This window comes from Haliotis rufescens, unplaced genomic scaffold (genome assembly GCF_023055435.1).
Source record: "Haliotis rufescens isolate VD_foot unplaced genomic scaffold, xgHalRufe1.0.p SCAF_15, whole genome shotgun sequence".
Classification (NCBI taxonomy): Eukaryota; Metazoa; Mollusca; class Gastropoda; order Lepetellida; family Haliotidae; genus Haliotis; species Haliotis rufescens.
In genome coordinates this window covers 3,409,150-3,429,312 of record NW_025963835.1, presented here as the reverse complement: position 1 = coordinate 3,429,312, position 20,163 = coordinate 3,409,150, and the positions used below count along the sequence as shown (strand labels likewise).

At 43.6% G+C, this 20,163-nt stretch overlaps 1 protein-coding gene across 1 annotated transcript; it reads right to left on the bottom strand.

Moving 5' to 3' along the window:
• Positions 1-386: 386 nt before the first annotated feature.
• LOC124134944 (transmembrane protein 211-like) lies at positions 387-18,189 on the bottom strand. The gene is made up of 2 exons (XM_046500059.2): positions 17,248-18,189; positions 387-1,718 (listed from the first exon to the last, which is right to left on the bottom strand). Exons 1-2 carry the CDS (start codon positions 17,609-17,611, stop codon positions 1,504-1,506), a joined length of 579 nt encoding a protein of 192 aa, XP_046356015.1. The 5' UTR covers positions 17,612-18,189; the 3' UTR covers positions 387-1,503.
• Positions 18,190-20,163: the final 1,974 nt, after the last annotated feature.

Here is a 20,163-nt window from a genome sequence, read left to right as displayed (position 1 = left end):
GCATTGTTTAGTTTTTCTTTTATGTCGTTGCAAACAGGTGATATTATTTCCTTTTTAAAATGATTTGAACATTTTAACATTCTCTTAACGTATCCAAGTGTAAACTACAACGCCAAAGAACCAATAGTCTCGACCAGCCACCGAAACTGATTCCATTTGGCGCAAAAGGACAAATTAGCAGTGAAAATTATATGAATGGATAGCTGACAATCAGTGACGCCACTCATCGCCGTCATATAGCTGTAATATTGCTGAGTGCGGCGTTAAACAACAAACCAAACAACCAACAGTGACGCCACTAGAATTCATTAATATTTTACGTAAATATCCAAATAATTCATAAATGACAAAATATCGCTTAAAAATTATGTTTCATTATGTATTTATTCAATAGAATTAAATCAAAGATTTAAAAAATATGTTGTATTAGGACACAGAAAATACGTTGCATAACATGACCTCTGGAAATAAAGAAACTGTAACAATTTCATGCAGAAATTTACTACAAACAAGAAACGTTTTATAGACGTTTCCTGCTACACACCACGGTGCTCTGTTCAAGAGGAACCCAAAATTCTAAAGAATCCTCATTTCACCAAGTCAACGAAGCAGTACAAGTCAGGCAACTTCAAACAGCCATGAGTCCACTGAAGACAAATAAATACTAACATCTAAATGATTCTTTCAATGGTTGTTGACAAGCGCCATGAAAAATATGTACACAGCTCACAACCTTTCTACCCTTCGGGGTATTCAAGTCCGTTTTCGACTTCATCCAAACACAGAGTCACCTTCAAACTCTGTACCAAGGTCATTGATTATTCAAGCGTTTCAATACCGGCTTCGTGGAATCCGTCTGCCTTGGAAATTGATCAGGGGTCGCCACTGAATTATGTATACATGTTGTTAAAAGGATTTGATGTAGTTTGGACGTTCTTTTGAAGCGATTCACATAAAGCTCGTCTGTCCGCTATGAAAACTGATGGCATCAATATTCAAGATGCAGATGTCGTCTTTATGAAAGGTTTCACTTTAATATTGCATTCCGCGGTTTCATACACCTCTAAGGAGACTTTAAAATTCACATTCGCTTTGTCGTGACGAATGCTTGTCAAGACAGCGTGGTTGCATTTGGTTCCCGATGAAAAGACGTTGAGCGCTTGAGAGTCTTTGATGAACAGCGTATTCATCGAATGGAAGACAATGTAGGACCATGCGATTCCGAAACACCACCCCATTAGGATATAACGTTCTACACATCTCGAACAAAGCTGAATAATACAAAGATGCTATTCAAGGCTGGGAATCCGGGTCGAACCATCTTTGAGTTTCTGCACGAGTTTTATCGTGTCGTTTCTGATCTTCACGTTCTTGTGACCTAGCTTGGCAAACGTCCCATCCCATGACTGCTCTCAGAATCATAAGAAGGACCACAGTGTATCTGTTGATTAAACCACGGGAGGCGAGTGGTCCCGTTTCATGAAAACAATTTAGAAGCACTGGTCAGGCGAATATTTCACTTGCTTTCATGTCTGTGAATTGTGACAAGAATGGACAGAAGATTGCGAGGGCAGTTCCCATAATTCCAAGCATGTAGCTCCATCCAATCAGACACTGGCCTGAGTAGTAGGCGGAAGACATGTTGCCGCAGTACTCGCGGAAGGATTTGGACCCCAATCCAAGTGGGTAGATGAGGAGCCCCGCTATCATAATCAACACTGCAACAGAAAGAAATAACGCAATTAAACCAGTGAAATGATAGACTTCTTCAAAGATAACATATAAGTGAAAGTTGGGGATATTTACGCAAGAAGTAGGCACCCCCATGGGCACCAATTGTGCCCCCCTTCTTGCTGATCTGTTACTATCTGCTAACGGGTCAGCCTCACTACTCGCACTGGAAAATATAATCAAGGAAATGTAGTCCCGAAGTTTAACTTGACCTTCAGGTATATCGATGATCTGATATCGTTCAATCATGGTCAAATAGTCAACTTCCTAGCAATGAAAGATACCAGTGAAACCACCCCATCTGGTTCATGTTGATATATATATACATATGCATACAGATTCAGAGAGACAAGAATCCACAAGGTTTTATGACAAACGAGATGACTTAAACTTTCCAATAGTCAACTACATGTATCACTTCAAGTCGAGCAATATTCCAGAAGCTCAAGCCTCTGGTTACATTTGACAACTTTTGAGATATAATCGAGCATGCTTTTCCTGAAAAGATATATCGTACGACTCTTGCTGAAAAGTTATTTGATCAGCGTTACAACATTCAAGGACTTCCTAACGCTGTTAAGACGTTCTATGGTACACACGGGGAGGACATTTTCCAAATTTTATGAATCACAAATTATGTCCGTTGCAATTCCCTATTCCCATACGTTCCCTTGTTTTTTCTTCAATGTGAACACCTGACTTGCCTTTGCATGTATTTGTAACTGGTGCCACCGGTGTGGCAGGATACGCTTAATTGTTCGTGAACACCTGGTAACATCCCTATTTGACAGTTATTCATAAACATAATCGCATGATATAGTCGACGTCGTACAATGAACTGCTTTTAGCAAACATTTCTTATGATTATGGAAAGGGTTATTGCTGCTTTTGTCAACACTAGACCGGTACTAAGTTTGCTGTGGGGACATAGAGGGGAAACAAATATGAGACCAAATATTAAGATGTACATTTGCATGCTCTTTTTGTATTATTTTTCTTCAAAAGCGTCCACTGAATTTAAGAAAATCGGCATCGTTCCTGATTGGGAAAAAAGGATTAATTACGAGTATTTAGATGTTATAATTAATGAATAAGTTCAACACCATTCAAATTATATCACGTCATTTCAGCTTAATGTTGGAGGAAGGCATTGGTAGTAAATCCATCAGCTGATGTTAGATTAGTGTGTTCTCTATGTTTGTTGCTTTACACCGCAGTCAACAATATAACAACGGCCAGCAAAACCAGTGGGTGATATTATGAACAACATCCCAGTCGGAGTACGATGACACTCAATTAACCAAGTCACCGAGCCTGACCACGCGATATCTTGCATCGCCGTGTTGAGGACCGAATCTAAACTATGCCCCAATCTGACTGATGCTATATTCACCATAACAACATGTTCGGAGACAACAAGTAGTTCTTCCCAAGTTTCGTCTCTCTCAAGTAGCGTATTTATGACCGTGACCAATTTTGAGCAACAACCCAATGAAGATGTTCATCACTTTGGTAAGTGCTGACAGACCAAAGATAGTAATCGAGGTTAACCAGAGATTCGAACCAAGCATTAATTCATCTTTACAAACAAGAGACGCATGTCCGAACAACAATCACCATGTTTCGCGTCCTACTTGGTTAAACGTGACGAGCCAAAGTTTACCGGCTACCAACCGCCCATGTTAGTCAGTAATATCTTCCTTATCCTTTATCCTTTATCTAGATGTGCCAGAAACCTATGATTGTGGGTTCGAATCCCGGTTCGCCCTGATTATGTTTCTAGGTTTGTCAGCACCATAAACGCGACTTTCACCAAAGTGGTAAACGCCTAAGACCTGTATCACTTCGGGCTTTTCACCGACATCAAGCTGACATGCCGAGATGTAACTGGAATAGTGTTAAAATCGCTCACTCAATGCCTATCCTTCAAATCTGGATCCCTGACACGGTCCGTTCGACGTCAAAATGTTTCAGACGTCAAATGTCGACGTTACGCCTAAATCTAATCGCTAGCCCTAATTTGATGACATACGTAATGCAATATGAGAGGAGCAGGCGCTGGTCAATACGATACGTCTGTTCATTAATCCGTTGAGGAGTTTCGGACCCGACAACAGACAGAAGGTCCCCCGCTCCAGCAATGCCATACTTTATTACACCTCTGATGCCAACCAGACGTGAAGCCGAATAATCAAATCAAATTAATCAGCTGATCCGGAGAGCCACATCGCGACCCCAGACAAGAGTGTACTTGATATACAATATATCAGTCTGACAGAGATGTTCGAGAGAACTGTTCAATTTTCCGGCTTATCAACGCTGCCAATATAATTCAAATCCGATTCCAGAAGTAATTGTTTTCGTGTCTTGTGTCTGGCTGAAATCTAACCTGGATGGATGGCGCGTCCATAGTGTTCGTTTACTTACTGTACCATTGTCAGGTAGCATCTTCAATAATTGCCTCCATATAACGGCATGCGTGGTAACAAACGTTTACGGGATTGGAGCGTTGGGAAGGCACCAACAGATTTAATTTGAGCTGAATTAAAGCCACTGGAGTACGCCCGGTTCAAGCATGTGTTTCTTTAATCAGTATATAACGACGGATATTAGTGAGTGAGTTGGGTTTAACGCCGCTTTTAACAGTATTCCGGTTATATCACGGCGTGTCAGCTTAGTGTGGGAGAAAAACCCGAAGTGATGCAGGTCTCAGACGTTTACCACTTCGGTGAAACCCACGAGCACGGGTATGGTGCTGACAAACCTAGAAACATGATCGGGGCGAACCGGGATTCGAACCCACAATCATAGGTTTCTGGCGTGCCCAAGGGACGTAGTCCTGCACAGCGAATCGCGGCGCCTTAGACGACTGGGCCAACCGTGCGCCCCGGGCGGATATTTACTGATGACAATAGATGTTGGTAATGTAAGTGGTTATGCGTTGTGTTAATAAGAGATTGCAGTCTGCATGGTCGGTTCGTATTCATTGTCTGGTTTGAAGAGAGCTGAGGTGAAATGGGGTTTAATGTCGCGTTCGAGTTTATTGCACTTATATAGCGACGTGCATACATATGTGCAGTGTGTGGTGTGTGACAATCCAGTGATGGAGGTCATGAGCCTCGAGCCACGCAGCTGGGATACGATGACATGCATCAACCAAGTCAGCGAGCCTGACCACCCGGTCCCGTTACTACCCTCTTACGACAAGCATGGCCACCTTTTACGGCAAGCATGGGTTGCTGAAGACCTATTCTACCCCGGACCTTCACGGGTCAGCGCCAGGCAGAGAAACTAGTACCATCTTTTAACGTCTTTTGGTATGACGCGGTCGGGTACCCACCACCGTCCATCCGCTCTCCGGGCAGACACTCTGTCCACTAGACCACGGAGGCGTGGGGTGTCCAGACACGCGGATATGTTCGTCTGTCTGGTCACGCCGAGGTCCAGGCTGCCCACAAAGGTAAATCTCTAATCTCTAATCTCTAATCTCAAAGGCATCTCCCGCCGTAAAATGTCTGGAATGTCGCCTAAACAATGCTATCACTTATTTACACACTTTTATTACAGCAGTCATGACGGTGCAACGTCAGAGAAATTACCATAGTTACAATTGAGTGTCTTACACCTACCCTTCGGGGTAATCGAACCCAGAACCAGGCGTGACAAGTCAATGCTTTGACCACTAAGCTACATCGAAACCAGTACAGTACAACACCAGTTAGTATAACAATATATCGAGATTGGTTCCTATTCGATCAGTAAAGGCTTTGTATGCCGTGTATTCCGACCATATGGTTCTTACACCAAGCCCATACGTGCAAAGCCTTAGTAATAAGTGTTCAATGAAGTGAACCAGGGATCAGAGCCTATCAACAGATCTCAAAGGCGATTGTTGATTGCTCATCCGTCAATTAATTCAGATATCTCATCAATGAAAATTAGACTCTCATCCTATACGAAAGGTCACGGCACAGAGAGAATGCCTCCAATAGCATCCCAAACATGCCTGATTGATGAAGTGATGTTTCCATTCATCTGGCAACTTCCCTGTGGGTCCATTCGATCGCTGGAGTCCCTAAAGCTACGGAACTCATTACGTTGATAAACCACAGCTTCATGGTCCAAGCTGCAAGCTGGAAGGTCACAATTCAATAGTGTTTGGACAGGTTCAGGTCCTCGGAGCCGGGTAGCTGGGAGATTACGACAGCTCATATCGACAGCAGGTTTTCATTATGTAAGTGCTGCCATTTTGCCAATCCCTCGAGAACCATAAGCTGGCACATGGTTTAATTCGCCATGGATCGGCTGTCAATTCCGTCCCCGCACCAACGCGCGGCGAGTATGGTGTTGTCCAGAAACAACGAGCAACACTCAAGCCTGTTGGCGTATCACTTGGAAGTGACAACCGATCTTGTATTCCAATGTGAGAATTGAATTCGGAATAAATATCTTATAAGCTATTAGATGTAAAAGCCAGAATTAATAATCGTTTCCTGAAAGCCGATGGTAAACCAAGCATCCAAAACGCAGCTGCTCTGGAAAAAAACATCGACCATAAACATGTTAAATCCCCGAGTCGACCCACTGATCAATGTGGAATTAAAAAAACAACGAAACTGTAGAATGTCATGTTTTAAATCTGATTCAGGCTCATCAGAAAAGTGGTTATTTTTCTGTAATTTTAAACGCCAAACACAATTTAATTGAATCGGTATTTTTTTCTGTTATCTTTTTAGGAAATCACGACTCGACAATCAGAGCAGATGGATTACATCAAAAGCATTCGCGACGCCAGTCAAAAGCTGGGTTCTGTCTAGTCTGCATAACTGTGTTGCAAATGACAACACTCTGCAATTAAACTAATGCTACACAGAGACCTACTAAAACAATAACGATCATGTACAAACTTAATATCAAAGAACAGACGAAATCTGTTAAATACAACCTTTCACACATGACTGAACATAGCAATTGTTACAGGCCAAAGTAAACAATGCGCATGCGCGTGAAAGGGAATCGCCATGACATCAACATTTAAATCGGCTTGTATCATATTTTGTCGCTGCATTTTGCATCCGGTATAACATTAAATGCCGTGAAAGGAAACCACTGCATTTGTGTTGATATCAACAATTTATAACTCCACTAATTGTCCTTTTATCGATTGACATTTACATCCTGTCAAACGCAACAATACCCTCGGCATTAAGCCAGTGTCATTATGCTCAAACGAAAACAGTCATAAAAGTGAAACTTGAGAATGCAGAACGCTAACAGTAAATCTAATACCTTTGTTTTGGGGCATAAAAACTTTTCGTGTTTCACAACAACACTTACTCCGATTTCCCGAACCACTCCAACCTTAATGGAAGAAAAGTATTCTACAAAACGAATTTGCTGAATTTGAAAAATCACAAAACGCCATTAGACGTCGTGAGAATGGGTTATGTAATCCGAGCAACATCGGAATGAGGAAGTAGTAAAATACATCTGGTCCGAGTGTCGAACATGGTCAAACATTGAAATCCAAATCAACAATAGACTAAAGGTCATGCGAAACAATATCCAATATCTAACAAATCAAGTTAGGCGATTTACGTATTGCAAAACTGCAACCCCCATATTCACGCCTTGCGCCCCCCCCCCCCCCCCCCCCCCCCAAACTTGATAAATCCCAGGAAAAGATATAAACCATGATAAATCCCTCTTCAGATCGCGGTTTCAATGTAACTTCATGCTACGACCCTGATGGTGATTTCCAGTGTCCCGTTCACATAATTTCCAGCTGTTTTCCCTTTTACGGAAAATCGAGACTAGTTATTTTCTAGCATTGACGTTTTATATTTGACATTGGACGTAACTGACCAGTGTCTCGAACTGATCCTGTACAGGAGATATAGATTATATGGCACACCTGTGATTTCCTTAAAACGCTTCCTTCAAAAACAAAGCTCAGTGACATCGGTCATATTCTGACATGACCTTAACGCACCCCAGCTGACGTGTTTACTGATAGTCCTAGGAATGTGATGTCAGGAAGAGCTATCTTTCCTTGCCTAAAGTATCCGACAAGATTTCTGCCCTCATAGAACAAGGACAAGAATGCCTATTGATCTGGTCGCTTTAAACAGAAAGTTCTGACTTTTAATTCATTATTCAAATTATGGTATCGGAGACATTTGATAGTACATACTTCAGCTATCAGACGAAATGTCCCCGAAGCAACGGAGATTAGAAACATCAATTATGAACGTGTTCGTAATTACACACTAGCCATGTCACATGACATTATTTAGGAGGAATAATCAACAATGAAATCAAATATTTGACTCCAAGCTTTGAAAAACACCATATGGAAATTAACAATTGAACGACCAGCTGGCCGCGTGTCATCAACGCGCATGTGCTTTTTGTTTGCTTGGCAAAATTTACGTGCAACGGAAATGAATCATATGAAATTTAAAATAGAATTAGTACTTGATTTACATTTAATTTGACATATGGTGGGAAATGTACGTCGGTTGAAAAAATGCACCGTATACAGCAGCCTAAAAAATACGTAAACCTTTGTTTGAGAGAGAGAGAGAGGGGGAGAGAGAGAGAGAAAGAGAGAGAGAGAGAGAGAAACGGTCTGCTCGGCATTAGGGGAATAAAACGGACTGGTCGGCATCAGGGGAATAAAACGGACTGGTCGGCTCAGGGTTAATATACTGTGTCTAAACTAGCCATGGTGTCTGAATGGACTAGTGGACGAGGTGAAATGGGGTTTAACGCAGCCTTCAAGATTATTGCACCTATATTGCGACATGCGTGCACGTATACGTACGTGTGTGGGAGAGTGGTTTCCGGACCGTCCTGCAAGCATAACCCTCAAGAAAAGTCGTGGTTAAATGTGCACTGCGAGTTCAATGAGACGCAAAAGAATATGGCAGATGGGATCAGCAAAACCAATTCAGATATGACATTAACGTTTGACTCATGAATATGTATAATTATTCATATACACTACTGATATTCAAACTGTCTCCACTCAGCCACAATGTTGCAAGCATAAGGCTTCCCACAATCTTTGTATTATATGTGAGGTGAGGTGAAATGGGGTTAAACGTCGCGTCCAAGATTATTGCACTTATATAGCGACGTACGTGCACGTGTGTGTGTCTGTACGTTTGTACTAGTCCGGGCTGATGCCGACTTATAGTGCTAGCCCACTGAGATACCATGCTGCAGTTTAACATGAATACCCCACTCAGACTCTTTTGGTATGGCGCGGCCGGGGATGGAACCCCGGACCTTCCGCTCCCCGGGCGGACGCTTTACCACTAGACCACAGAGGGGGTCTCTTTAAATTACGTCAGTACAGTGGTCACATGCCTACGTTATTGTAGTGACATATATAGTGGGCTATCCCGAATTTGGAGAATTCACATGTTGCTCACATTATCAACCACTGGTTGGCGTCAGTTGTCTTATGTCCATGTTTAAAGGGTTGAATCGTGACTTGTCCTCATCCGGGGGTCGAACCCCGGACCTTCCGCTCCCCGGGCGGACGCTCTACCACTAGACCACGGAGGCGGTCTCTTTACATTAGGTATACCGTCAGTACAGTGTTCAATGGCTGGATCCGGACCTTCACAAAGTATCACTGATATCCCCAAGGACACACAACTTCATGGCCTAGTCATTCCCGACGGACAGTTGCACTTGGAACGATGCTGATGAAGACAGAGAAGAACTGGATGTAAGGCGATGGGCTAGCCTAGTGGTTAAAGCGTTCGCTCGTCACACCGAAGACCCGGATTCGATTCCCCACATGGGTACAATGTGTGGAGCTCATTTCTGGTGTCCCAAACCGTGATATTGCTGGAATATTGCTAAAAATGGAGTAAAACCATACTCACTCACTCACTCACTTGCGGGTATCAGATTCTTTATTCTCTCAGTGCAAGGTGAGGTACAAATACCAGAATTTATGAATGTATTGTTTGATAAATGTACGGGAAAATCGCAATGAAGAAATAAAGACTTTCAAAAGTCATCTGTCTTCATTAATATTGCAACTTCAAAATGCCACTTAAAGATATAGAACAGTACTGTCCGGATAAACGGGGCTTCAGTGTATGCGTGTAAATCTGGTGCGAGTATCAGTGACTCTTGTTTTACGCCGCGTTAAGCAGTATCATTGAGGGGCACACCAAGAACGGGTTCCACGCGCCGGATGAGGACAGGTCACGATTCAACCCTTTAAACATGGACATAAGACAACTGCCGCCAACCAGTGGTTGTTAATGTGAGCACCATGTGAATTCTCCAACTTCGGGATAGCCCACTATATATGTCACTACAACAAAGTAGGCGTCTTTATTCCTACGGACAATTAATGTTTGTTTGTTTGTTGTTTAAACGCCACGCTCGGCACTTTTCCAGCAACATGACGGCGGTCGAGTTTGGACAAGATAATCCAGAGATTGACATCATGAGCATCGATCTCTGCTATTGTTATTATTTTTAAAACGAGCCGCGGGTGGCCCAGTGGTACAAGTCACATATATTTGCGCCCTTTCGCTACCATAATCAGCAGGTAGTAGGTTCGGATCCTAATTCTCCAGATTATTACCATTGGTTTGTCTGCACCATACTGCTTGTTGACTCACCAAAGTGATTAACGCCCAAGACCTGCATCACTTCGGGCTTTCTTCCACATCAAGCAGGACCGCCTCAGTGGTCTGGTGGTTGAGCGTACGCCCGGAGAGCGGATGTTCCGGGGTTCGATACCCGGCCGCGTCATACCAAAAGACGTTAAAAGATGATACTTGATGTTACCCTGCAAGCATCTTCCCAAGGCAAAGGAGTTAACAGTCTATAAAAGTCGAGTTTCCACCCTGGCCGAACTAGGCTTGTATTATGGAGTTACATTTTGGCTGGACTAACGAGTCTATGCATAGTCCAATCAGAATCGCGCACCGAAATCGAAATCCGGTTCGTAAACTGTCGTGCAGAATTCGATCGACTGCAGTATTTGCAAAGCATGTGCACCGCCAACTCGTTGTCAACAGATATTATTCCAAATCCTTTCATGTTTTTAATCAAGGTGCTCACGCATTGCGCGATGTAAGACCCGTTTTATCACAACATAGACATTGATTATCGATCAGATCGTCTTTGACTTGGCGCCACTGTTTTGTTTGAAGCAAATGCAAGTGTTACGAGAGGTGGAATCTGATTGGTCTAAAGGAGAAGCTCAGAAGGGACATAACTCGTAATAGCCACTGGTGGCGCTACGGGAGAGCCCAGGAATTCCAGCCTAGTTCGGCAAGGGTGTTAACTGGACTTTTAAAGTCAGTTAACTCTCTTGCGTCGGGAAGATGCCCTGAAAGGTGCTCGGCATTAAGGGGTTTAAACAATAACCGGTCGGCTCGGAGTCAGTATACTGTGTCTGGGTGGGGTTTTCATGTTAAGCTGCGACATGGTATCTCAGTGGGCTAGCACTAAAAAACCGACATTACTCTGGCCTAGCGCGCGCACACACACACACACACACACACACACACACACTCGCTTGCACAACGCTATAATCTTAAACCCGTTAAACCCTATTTCACCACACCTTATCTCCACATCAAGCTGACACACAGTGACAAAACAGTTCAAAGCGGCGTTAACCCAACCTAGTCACATAATCTTCTCTTTCATGATAGAATACTGTTCCTTTATACGGTTTCTTAACTTCAAAGGAATCGATTTTTCATGTATCGTATCGCGACTTCACTATCACAAGACCTATCTATCCCTCCGCTATCGCTGAATAAAGTCCCTGAGAAAAAATTAATTCCGTGACAGTAAGTTTAATTGTATGTAAATTTAAACAACCATTTCACATCGACAATCCCGCGACTTTTTCCCACCAGAAGCCATTGTTGTTAGTCAGCGACGGCGAGAAAACATCTATTAGTCGTTTGCACGTGAATTATATAACTACACGAGCACGATCTGCATACAAATAGCTCATTTGACCTCGACGCAGGCCCATGGAACAATTACTAATATTTTATCGATGCAAATAACATAATTCAGCGAAGACACATCAACGAGAAATAATAACCATTGTCGCCTAATTCTGCTAATTTGAACCTTTAGCCGCGCAATCAAAGAATGGAGACATGGTAAATTAGTTATTATGTATGGCAGCCTTTCGGGGCTATGTTTACACCGAATTGTTCGCTATTCGGAGAATCCGCGTCTCGAACAATGATGCAAATACAAGGTCGGACTCGCAGTGTAATCGAAGCCGCTGTAACAGCAGCCCAATTGGAATGCAACTTTACATCCAACTGGTATGGATCTCATCACCGACGTGGTGATGAAGAGGGAAAAGCTATGAAATCGGAATAAAACGCAATGAGACGAAAAAATTGGCGATTAAATGTCATTGATTTCAGTTGTGCATACCGGCACATTAACTCGTGAGTTGACGAGTTCAATAGGAATGATTATAAATGAGCCTAAAAACGGCCGTTCCTTCCTGGGAATTTAACATTTTTTGTGTGTGTGCTAGGGAAATCAACGTCTTTCAGTGGAATCCGGTTAACCTTTAACAAAGTTTCCCATGATGCTATCGAGAACGAGTAGCTAATTGTATTATATGTTGAATTTGTTTCAAAACTTTTTGAGATCGTGTGGACATTTGTGGAATGAGATGAGATGCCATGAGTGTCAACGGGATAATGTCGTTTGAATTAATCGGATAACAATTGGCAGTCGTATCTTTAAACGCAGTAGAAATGAGCTGTCGAGGTGTCGCTTCTGAAATCCGGTTTGAAACTAAGTGTCTGATGAACAAAAAAAGGAAAAACACCCCAGGGGCAAACCAAGTCAAGGACTTGTCTGAGTTATATTTTTAATCCATTTTCGAACATTTAAAAAAATGGTGTTTTTGATTTATCACCTTTGTTGCTGCGTATAGGATTATCTGCTGAAGGTGATCTGCTGTTGGGTGGACAAATCCATGATGGGAGTCTGGGTGGGGGTTGGGGGGTTGTTCATGTATGTATGCCACTTATATAAATGATTGTTAATACAACAACAAAATGCCTCCCGTGTGGCAAGAAAAAACACCGTTTTCAGTGCTAAAAAGGGGTGGTGGGGTAGCCTAGTGGTCAAAGCGTTAGCTTCACACGCCGGGTTCGATTTCCCACATGGGTATAACGTGTGAAGTCCATTTCTGGTGTCTCCCGCCGTGATATTGCTGGAATGTTGCTAAAAGCGGTGTAAATCTAAACTCACTCAACTGGCCTTTTTGTAACAGTGCCTAATTTTGATTACTCACACACTCATTAAAGCGAAAAATGAATAACCCAAGTTGAAAAGTACCTTTACGGATTATTGGTAATATCTGCACCAACTGGTATATCAAATATCCCTGGATGAGGTGCCCCTTTAAGGCTGTTTGAGCTATCGATAACAGGCAGATTTAACTTTTCCGCGAAGCATGCTCTTGTCATCTGGCGACTTCTTTGAAGACCTCTTTAATACAAATGGTGTGTTGTATACTTCGGGGAATGCTTACAAATGTGAATTAATGGTGATTTTTATATATAGACTTTACGTCTAACGTGTCTGGGTCCATTTTGAAAATGCCTGGCTTGTCTCGGAAATGGATGGTTCGATTGAGCGTTGATCAGATTACGGCATTAATAAACTCCCATAACTCACCTAAACCGATCTCAAGCTACAAGTGATGGACAATATGTGACAAAAAGACGCTGTCTCCATGGCAACGCTGCTTACCTTTACTGCATTACACTTATTCCCCGTGGATCAATTTGTAACTGTCGCGGGGAATCGCTTGTCTTACATGTCAGTGTAGTCCCTGCGTGAGGAAACAACTTAACGCCTGTACGATGTGGCTTCGACTTACAATCGGCGTTATCACTCGCAGGTGATAGACAGGGCGGACCCAGCATGGGGCTGTTGTACATGCAATCAGTTTAAAGGTACCCATCGAGCGATACGCATAGGCTGGAAGACCCAGAGGTTCGATCCCCGGCCGCGTCATACCAGAAGACGTTGAGGATGGTATTTCTTGTGACCCTGCCAGCCGCTCGGCATTAGGGGAATAAAACGGACTGGCCGGCATTAGGGGAATAGAACGGACTGCTCGGCATTAGGGGAATAAAACGGACTGGCCGGGATTAGTGGAATAGAACGAACTGCTCGGCATTAGGGGAATAAAACGGTCTGCTCGGCATTAGGGGAATAAAACGGACTGGCCGGCATTAAGGGAATAAAACGGACTGGTCGGCATTGGAGGAATAAAACGGTCTGCTCGGCATTAGGTGAATAGAACGAACTGCTCGGCATTAGGGGAATAAAACGGACTGGTCGGCATAAGAGGAATAAAACGGTCTGCTCGGCATTAGGTGAATAGAACGAACTGCTCGGCATTAGGGGAATAAAACGGACTGGTCGGCATAAGAGGAATAAAACGGTCTGCTCGGCATTAGGTGAATTGAACGAACTGCTCGGCATTAGGGGAATAAAACGGACTGGTCGGCATAAGAGGAATAAAACGGTCTGCTCGGCATTAGGGGAATAAAGAGAGAGGCTTGAGTTAACATTCTCGTTTTCTTAATCAACATCACTTGTACACACCCATCCCGCACTCCTCCATCCCTACATCCCTGGATCAGGATATGAATCGCCATCTGCGAAAATCATTGGAAGGAATTGCGATCTTCGGGGAAATCTGTAATCAATCATTCTATGCATGTACGTGGACATATTAGAATGCGCGTTCTTGCCATCCATTTCCGAACTTGGAAACATAGTTCTTCCTTCCAGGGCTACCACCCACATTCGTGGGATTACAAGTAGCCGAGGAACCCTGTAAACGATCCCCATCAGTCACACGGTACTTGGGCCACGCCGGAGGCAATAGGTTTGAACACTGCCGGTACTTGGCGAAACTGATATGGCATGACGAGCTAACATGTCATTGAATGGCGTTAAATAGACGAACAGAGTACATTTTATTGTATTGACCTCGGGACAAGGGTTTAGAACGACATTTGGAAAGCCCTTTTCAGCTCTCTGTTCCCTGGGGTCATGTTTGACATACAATAGAACCCCGTTAATACGGACGGTACCGTTTTCAGTTACATCGTCCGGATTAGCCAATTTCGGGATAACTTTGGGGAGAGAGAGAGAGAGAGAGAGAGAGAGAGAGAGCAGTCTAAAGTTAACAGACTTAACCGACTTTTCATTGCACACAACAGTGAATTGTTACGTTACACTATTACAAACAATCGACATACTCATATCGAATACTGTGTGAGCTACTTAATCAATTCTTCAGCCATGTCATTGGATACCATGAGTTTGTCTTCAACTTTTTCATTGTGGACAATTGAAACCGGTTGTCTATTTCGCGACAAGCCGTCATTTGAACTATACTGTACACCATTTGGAATATTGAAATATGGATAATTTTTGTGTGCTCAAAAATGACGTTTATCTCAAAGTACTGATATCTCGGATGAAGCAACGCATTCTGGGTAATCGGAGTCCATGAATGCATAAGGGGGCACGGGTGGCCCAGTCGTCTACGGCGCCGCGATTCGCTGTGCAGAGTTGCGGCCCTTGAGCACGTCGGAAACCTATGATTGTGGGTTCGAATCCCGGTTCGACCCGGTTATGATTCTAGCTTTGTCAGCACCATACCCGTGCTCGTGGGTTTCACCGAAGTGGTAAACGTCTGACCTGCATCACTTCGGGCTTTCCTCCCACATTAAGCTTACACGCCGTGATATAACCGGAATACTGTTAAAAGCGGCGTTTAACCCAATTCACTCACTCACCCCATGAATGCATAACAGTCTTTAGGTTGGGCTCAAGGGATTTAGCATCGTATTTCCTGACAATGATGATTTGCAATATGATTCATAATAAGCAGCTGTTTAGACGTCCCCGATTATCCGGTGTATTATATCCTCATTATGTTATGATAATAGAATGGAGATATAATAGGCTGGCTGATCGAGGCTGCTATTTAGACTTTCGAAAGAATCACTATAGAGTGCCACCATGACTAAACATGATTGGTGAGTAAAGCACCAGATCCATCCAATTAACGTTTGCCCTCAGTCCCGTGGCTAATAATACATTCAACTGGCTAGCAATATGTTTAAAGACCACAAGCTTGTTTATTTCACAGAACACTATATAAAAACGTTTAGAGTGACGACAATGTATTGGACAATTATCTTCAGTCTAGTTTGTGTGTATGCGTCTCTGCGAATACCAGACCGAGCAAACGATACAGTACGAGGCATGCCAATGGGGGCTTGTAAGAACTTACGACAGAGGGGCAGGGGTGTCCAGACGTCTAAGATGCTGCAATTCACTATGGAGTGTCGGATCCCTTAGGGTTTCAATCCCAGATTCGCTCCGACGTTTCTAGGTTTGCCAGCACCATACCCGTGCTTGTGGGTTTCACCAAAGTGGTAAAAATCTGAGAACTGCATCCCTTCGGGCTTTCCTCCCACACATGACATTAAGCTGACATGCCGTGATACAACTGTAATACTGTTACAAGCGGCGTTAATCCCAACTCACCCGCTCACTACTTCTATAGAGAAACCCCGTTAGTCAGGAAACCCGTTACTCCGGACAATAACTACATAATAAAAGGACATAACTACATACCATGTAGGACATAATAATAATAATAATAATAATAATAATAATAATAATAATAATAATAATGAGTATGACATAATAATAGTAAGGACATGACTACGTCCCAATGATTCGCTATTCAAGAAATTACAAAATTTCTGTATAATCCAAAATATTATGTCGATTCAGTGCAATATAATTATTATTTATCGAATGAAATGCACGTATGAATGAGTGACTTGAAGTGGTAGTATTAAGCATAATTACTGCCTGTAAATAATCGCGCCGGGGTCAGAAAATCCAGAAGCGATTTTCACCATCAGGACAGGATGACACGCGGCCTAGTCACAGGGTCCCCCTTAGTTGCCATGACAGCAGCTGGGTTCTGGGGACCCAGAACATCCGCGATTAATACATTTATGTAATTACTTACATTCAACATCTGCAGTATATGTAGCTATATACTGTCACGTGCCCTGTCGATACATCGCTGTTCCCGTCGACATTGAAATTCCACAAGTTCCACTTTCATATTTCAAAGGATATTAATTTTCATTTAAATTCCGTAGTACAATTCTGAATAACATATAGCCATGAAAGAACAATTCATTATTTATATCTCTGATGTTTAACCTGTAATATCAGACATATTGATTTCAGAACGATGCCTGCATCGTTATAGCCAGAGAAACGACTTCGTGCAACAGGTACCAGCAGAATAAACCAACCAGCTTGGAAGAAGCAGTTTTGTTCCTAACAACCCTGATTCATACTTGAACAATTCCGATATGTGTCGTCACGTAAGTAAATACATGTACAAAATATGACAGCGTATCTCACCTGCTACCGTTTGCGTGTAACCTGCAAGTCTTGTTGGTTTCTTTCTGTAATCGGCTGGAATGATCGCCACACATATTGCAATAAATGCGCCGAGACAGAGAAGTCCACACCCCCCTCCATACAACACACACGAGGCCTGCCACGCCCCAGAGGGAATGCTCCCCAGGTTGAAATTACCCCCATAGGCGAGACAGGTCTCCCGAGAGTAGGCGAAGCGGGTGTTGCCGAAGCAGTAGCTGATCAGCCCAAAGGAGTGCGTGTAGTCCAAGTGGATGAACCAGAATGGTTGAAGGAAGCTGAATGTGCAGGTACCCGCAACTAAAACTGACAGTAGAGCCCATATCATCAAAATTGGCGACGGCATTGCTCCATCGCCGTCTGGTGTTTCCGTAGTGGACGTCTAAAGTCGATCATGGAAGTGGTCGCCTCTTAATCGTCGTTGATCACATTTTGGAAGTTTTCCAGTCACGTCAGTTCGATTTGGTTGTTTAGGGACCACTGGGTACACAACGGGTCAGGTGTCGATCAAACTAGGTGTTAAGTACATGCGTCTAAACTATCCCGAAAGTGGTGAATGAGAGGCAACGCTCATAGCCCAAGTTCCGCACGTGAGTGTCTCTCACTAAAGTCATTAGAAATAGCGTTCAAACGGTTCATTAGCGGAAACAGCCTTCTGGTCTCTGAAACCCGGGGTTAGTGCACAACCAACTGACGGGCGTCTTCCAAGCATATTCAAGGCAAGTCTGCACCTCTCGAGCAGACGACAACTTCCTGGCGTTATCACACGGAAATCAAGAACAATCATTATTGTGCGAGCATCCTCCAGAATCAATACGGGACCTATGGCCTATTCGGCGTCATTTGCAGGTACCGCTGAGCCTCCATCGCGCTCGGACAGCCGACCGCCAACCAGCCAGCGCGTGCACAGAGAGAGAGGAGCACGCGCTACTTGGCAGACGTCTCTTGGCGTAGGAGAAGGGCGGGAGGGTCGCTTGTGTGGAAATCAATTACCGAATGTCTTATATTTCCCCTGACCTGGGGGTATGGATTTACCATATGGTGCCAAGTCAGGCCGTGACCAATCGGGGTATTGGTTTAATGGTGAGGGTTTTGAGAGGGATAAATTCATTAAACGTAGCCGTACAGTTGTTGTAGAATTGGAGATGGTGTTTATACAACAGTAGATGAAAAAGCCTGAGTCTGGATGTACCAGGGCTTATCGCTGTTTGGTAAACGTTAGAGTGATTTTGTGGATCTTTGAAACACGTATACGGTAATTCTCGTGATGATGTGTGAGGTGATATTTAAGAAAGACAAACGAATTGTTAAAGCGGATTCTGTAGGGGAAAACACACTCACTAACACACACACACACACACACACACTCACTAACTCACACATGCACATGTGCACACACCACACATGCACCTCACCCTACACACATACATAACCCCACACACACTCACACACACACGCACCTCACGCATTCACCTTCCAACATACACATGCACACACCACACACTCATTTCTCTTTTGAATGCACACACAGAACCCATGCACCTCCACCCCACACACACACACATACATACCCCCCTCCACACGCACACATACACGCACCTCACACATTCACCTTCCAACACACACACATGCACACACCACACACTTATTTCTCTTTTGCACGCGCGCGCACGCACGCACACACACACACACACACACACACACAAACACACACACATACATCCACCACCCACTTCGTCATACACAATTGAGAAAAACAAATACCCCCTGACTATAAATTTGCCTATTATTTTGACAACTCCCTTCGAGATTGCAGATCAGTCCGTGCATTCAGGTTGGAAATCAGACATGCATCTGTATGATACCCAGAATTGAACATCATGACCCGAAAACGAAAGGCTGATTTCTGTCTGTTGAAACATTAGATTACCTAACAGAACAGAACAGCCTGCCAATGCAAGTGATGAGCGCTTCATTTCGTGTTGGTGTGTGCGCGAACTGCGGTATAGATTTTACATCTCTGCTGGCGGTATTGTGTGACCGTGGTTTACATTAATGTGTAGACATGGACGTCGGTGGTAAGATAGCCAGTTCTTCTCACAGGAATATCGACCTGCTGCTGGCTCAGCGAGTGAGTTTTTCTGCCGATTCGAGGTGTCCACTGGCGGATACAGATGGGGTAGACGTGGGATGGGATGGGTGAGGTGAAGTAAGGTGAGGTGAGGTGAGGTGAGGTGAGGTGAAATATGGGTATAACGTCGCGTTGAGATTATTGTACTTATATAGTTTATAAAAAGGAGCGAGGGGAATTAGCTCTTTTAGCAGAGGTACCACTGTACTCGACCAACCCACATAACAACACAAGACCTGCGTGAATAAACAGTGAGTTTATTAGACAGAATCGTATATAAAATCAGTCAAAAGAGGAATGTTTACAACCAATTATTAGAGAAGATTTACAATCAGTTTTAGAGGTGCATATATGTGAAGAACGTGATATGGAATCAGTGTGTGTGTGTGTGTGTGTGTGTGTGTGTGTGTGTCACGGTGTGTGTGTGTGTGTGTGTGTGTGTGTGTGTGTGTGTGTGTGTCAAATGAGACACCACTTAGTTTTAGACACAGTATATTAACTCGGAGTCCGTTTCCTTCCCCTAATGCCGTGCGCCAGGCAGGGTAATAACAAATACCATCTTAAAACTCTCTCTCTCTCTCTGGAAGGAAGAATTATGTTTCCAAGTCTCTCTCTCTCTCTCTCTCTCTCTCTCTCTCTCTCTCTCTCTCTCTCTCTCTCTCTGTCTCTCTCTCGCTCTCTCTCTGTCTCTCTCTCTGTCTCTCTCTCGCTCTCTCTCTCTCTCTCTCTCTCTCTCTCTCTCTCTCTCTCTCTCTCTCTCTCGCTTG